Source organism: Mandrillus leucophaeus, unplaced genomic scaffold, assembly GCF_000951045.1.
Source record: "Mandrillus leucophaeus isolate KB7577 unplaced genomic scaffold, Mleu.le_1.0 Scaffold142, whole genome shotgun sequence".
NCBI lineage: Eukaryota > Metazoa > Chordata > Mammalia > Primates > Cercopithecidae > Mandrillus > Mandrillus leucophaeus.
The window spans coordinates 3,593,548-3,598,296 of NW_012101388.1; the positions used below are offsets into that span (position 1 = coordinate 3,593,548).

Below are 4,749 nucleotides of genomic sequence, written 5' to 3' on the forward strand. Positions count from 1 at the left end.
TGAATAGGAGTGATGAGAGAGGGCATCCCTGTCTTGTGCTAGTTTTCAAAGGGAATGCTTCCAGTTTTTGCCCATTCAGTATGATATTGGCAGTGGGTTTGTCATAAATAGCTCTTATTATTTTGAGATACGTTCCATCAATACCGAATTTATTGAGAGTTTTTAGCGTGAAGGGCTGTTGAATTTTGTCAACAGCAGTTGCATTTCAAGCCTGTAACACAAATGGCTACAGACAGCTTACCTGCCTTTTCAGTAAATATTTGAAATAAAATAGAAAGACATGCAATGTATACCCATGAAGCTGTCTCAAACTACATTACTGTAATAGAACATATACAATCACCTCTTCCTCCTTGTAGCAGTTTTAAATTTTCAGGGAAACGGGATACTTCCACATTTGAAAAGGTTGTAACCCACCAATTGCTATGAATGCAAACTATGATTAAAACAAAAATACCCGGGAAATTGGACTGAATTCTGACGGTCTGAGTTAACTGCTCTCTCACCCTCTGTAATGGCTTCTGAAGAGCTGGTAACCTTCTGGAATAGAGGACACTTCTGAGAATCTGAGGCCTGCTCACCACATCTCCTCCCTCATCTCCATTTCACTCTCTATTCTCCCTTTAAAAATGGGTTCCTATATCAATACTATTGAGCAGAGAAGAAGTAACATTTACATCTATCTTGTGCTTGTAAGAAGAACAGCACAGCTGAACATGTGGGTGACACCTTGCACAAAGTAAAGACACAGGACTTAGCTCTGACAGTTGGAATGTGGGAGAATAGTGAGGACGGGGAGACACTTTATTTTAAGGGGAGTCATTTGGGTAAATGTTTAGGAATACCACTGCCAAAGTCACCACAATATCCTTGGGGGATGTCAGGTTCAGGGCCTAGAAAAAATGTAATATGCAAACACACACAAGCATTCTGAACAAGGAATTTCAAAATCAGGTTCCCAATACCTCATTTTTCACCACAATAATAATAATAATATCACTTTGAGTTGCAGGCATACTGTAAAGCATACAGGAAAAGCAGATCAGTTAGAGAAAAGAGAAGGACTATATCCAATGACTACTATTTCCTTATGGAGAGAAAAACCGGCCACAGAAGAGAATACCATTGGTTTTGCTGTGCTGGATAAAGAAAAGGAAGGGATGGTCTGCACGGAATGTGGGGATGATTTGTAAGCTCTGGAGAACTATCCTGCAGGCAGCAGCAGCTGCTGCTTCTGTACCTTCCTCACTGACCTCCACATAGGACTTGTGCATGACCTTGGACAAGTACAGATCCTTCTTAGATGACATTCCTGAGAAGTCTGCCCTGTCCTGTTCAAAGGCATCGACCACGCCCATACTGCGAAGGACGTCCTCCATGTTGTAAGTTTCCTCTAGTTTAAATCTAGGAAGGAAAACTTCCATCTCTCGTTCATGCATCTTGTCTGGCTTTGTCCATTCTATGAATCTCTCATAAGAAAGTTCTTTCTCCACCTAAAACAAGAGAGTTGGAGATTTAAACATCTAGATCAGTGTTGTCCAATGGGACTGTTTTCTATGATGTTAACACTCTCCAGTTGAGCTGCCTAATGTGCTAGCCATGAGCCTAATATGGCCACTGAGCACTTGAAATGTGGATAGTGCAAGAAAGGCCTGTTTTGTAAATTTAATTTTCGTTAATATAAGTGTACATCATCCCAAGTGGCTAGTGGCTACTATATTGGACAGCACACATATGGAAGACAGCACGTGAATGCTGAGCCATTCAGGTAGGAGATGACTTTATATTTCAATGCTTTGATTCCTAAATTCCAGAAACTGCCAAACCTTTTCCCTGAGGCAGACACTTACAACCTGGAGTACATTTGTAAGAGAATGACTGTCCTCTTTAAAGTTGGTTGTTGGCCGGGTGCGGTGGTTCACGCCTGTAATCCCGGCACTTTGGGAGGCCGAGGCAGGCGGATCACGAGGTCAGCAGATCGAGACCATCCTGGCTAACAGGGTGAAACCCCGTCTGTACTGAAAATACAAAAAATTAGCCGGGCGTGGTGGCGGCTCCTGTAGTCCCAGCTACTCGGGAGGCTGAGGCAGGAGAATGGCATGAACCCGGGAGGCGGAGGTTGCAGTGAGCCGAGATCGCGCCACTGCACTCCAGTCTGGGAGAGAGAGCGAGACTCTGTCTCAAAAAAATAAATAAATAAAGTTGGTTGTTGTATCTTAACAAAAGCATGTTGATGTAGGGCATCTCAGACTTGTCTCCGCTTTCACCCAAACTCCCTTTTAATGAATCCATCACCATTTTCTGTTCGTTTAACTTCCAAAACCTCTAGGCCTTTCGGCCTTTCCTCCACCTTTGTTGCTGCTGCCTTCATTCAGGCCCTTGTCATGTCTTGTTTGAAATGCCACAGCACCTGCTTTCTGATATGTCTCCTCCATTCTCGCTCCTTCCAATTTGTCCGTTGCAGCCATAAGGATTAGCTTTCTTTAAAAAGCCAATTACTGCCCTGCTAAAAGTCTTCATTGACTCTCTACAAACTTGGTACTCAGTGTGCTCCATGGGCCAGTGGCTTCAGCATCACCTGGAAGCTTGGTAGAAATGCAGTATCTCAGGCTCCAACCCAGTCCCACTAAACCCAAATCTACATTTTAACAAGATCCTTTGGTGATGCATAGAGTCACAGCAGCTCTTCCCCAATGACTGCTTTCTGAGGGGAAAACTCACAACTATTGGGCAAGGCTGGAGAGAAGACTACTAATATTAGTCAATGTCATATTCTGTGCATTGAAACAAATGCCTTATATAGGCAATCCCCTTTATCCTACAATAACCCTCACAGAGAAGTACTGACATCAATTTTCATAGAAAGGAAAAGCTAAGAAAGCACACATTTCTAAATTGTAAAGCAGGACCTTGAACTCTGACCTGGTTTGTCCCCAGCCTGAGTCCTTTCTGGGATGAGAGTATTTTCTAAAAGGTGTTCAACACTTAGAAACCATCCCACTGAATGTAACCATAAAAACAGAAAAGGGCATGTGGCCAAATATGTCAAGGAAACACTGATCAAAGCACATTTTCAAAGTTTTTCCCTAAAAGGCATCCTCTGAAAGCCTTTACTATGATACAATGCATACTTTGAACACTCATTACCGTTTCCAAATCAGTGTTTTCATCTGGAAGCATGATGATCATATTCAGCTCCTTTCCAACGTAGGGAAGGACCAGAATTTCAGTGAATATTTCTTTTGCATAGGTAATTTTAAAAGTAGATTTTTGAGACATCATTTGCACAGGTTTTCCTTTGTTCTATAATGAAAACAGTTAACCATTTAAGTTGAAGCACAAGAGTTGAATATTGGACATAATCAACAGAGTTGGCAAGTGTCTGTCTGCGGTAATGCTTTCTTCCCTTGGTCTCTAGAACCTTGTATTAGCCCCTGCCTTTACTGGGTCATGTTCATTACCTCGATCTCCAACCGCTGGGGTTCCCATGGCTCAATCCTTACCTTACTTTCTCTTGGTGATCTTGAAGGGAATCAGGATATGCCACCCCAAAATACACCACTTTGGCTTAAGAATTATTTTGAGCTGAAGGCACTTAAGTTCCTGAAATATCTTAACTACTTAAAAGCAGAGCCTCCCAAAAGGCCTCAAAAGAACTCAGTTGTCATAGGTTAATTCCTTGGGAACAACCTTAATTTTCTTAAAGATGAGAACTCTGCACACACCCAGCCAGGCATTGTCACTTGACTGTTATATCTGCCATCTATTCTACTCTGAAAGATCCATTTCTCTTTCCCCAAAGTCATGTCTTTTTCCCTAAGTGCCGTTCCTTCCCCTCCCTTTCCCCTAGTAAGTTAGGTAAATACACCACCAATTCTAACCACCCACTTGAGTTACTCATCACTGAGTTCTCCCATGGGTATGCGGGATGCACATGTTAATAAGTTTCTATTTGTTTTTCTCTTGTTAATTGTCTTATGTTATTCTAATTTATTAGGGCCCCAGCCAGAGAACCTGGGAAGATCAAAGAAAAAGATTTCTTTTCTCCCCTATAATTTCATTGAGTGTCATGAATCTAAATAGGAAACCCAAATTTGCACCTCTGGCCTGGAGCTCACCCCAGTAGTTCAGACATTCCATTTTGCTGCCTACTCAACATCTGCATCTGAACATATAAAAGAAACCTCCAGTCTAACATGTAACTCTGGGTTCCCCCATTCCCTTCCAGGTCTGTGCCATCTATTTTCTTCCCCATCTCAGTTCACAGGGACGCCATCCTTCCAGTTGTCAAAAGCCCTGGGGTTAACCTTGACTCCTGTCTTTCTCTCACACTACAGATCTGACCCATTAGCAAATTATATCACCCCATTTGTAAAATTTAACCAAAATCTAACCAAAATCTAACCTGTGCTGCCTTCACTGCTGTCATCCTAGCCCTGGGTGCCCTGTTTCTGCTCTTATCCTCCTTGTGGTTATGCTCAGTACAGTAGTCTGAGGGACTCTTAAAACTTAAGTCACATCACTCCTCAACTGAAAACCCTTCTGACTCAGAGCAAAAGCCAAAATCCTGGTAAATTGTGCATCATGATGGTATTCAAAGAGTTTCAGATTTTGGAGCATTTCAGATTTCAGATTTTCAGATTCAGGACCCCCAATCTATGCTTAACTCTGCTGTTGTGGGATTAAAACAACCAGAGACAATATGTAAACATAGGAACATGGTTGTTTGAATAAAATTATATGCATAAA

At 42.0% G+C, this 4,749-nt stretch overlaps 1 protein-coding gene across 1 annotated transcript in view; it reads right to left on the minus strand.

Moving 5' to 3' along the window:
* Positions 1-1,088: 1,088 nt before the first annotated feature.
* The window catches only part of LOC105535153 (serpin B6-like), a 14,134-nt gene continuing 10,473 nt past the window's right edge, over positions 1,089-4,749 (minus strand). The window contains exons 5-6 of the mRNA XM_011974149.1: positions 3,148-3,303; positions 1,089-1,493 (exon numbers count right to left, since the gene is read on the minus strand). Of these exons, the coding sequence (XP_011829539.1) occupies positions 1,089-1,493; positions 3,148-3,303 (561 nt within the window). The remainder of the gene's footprint in view (positions 1,494-3,147; positions 3,304-4,749) is intronic.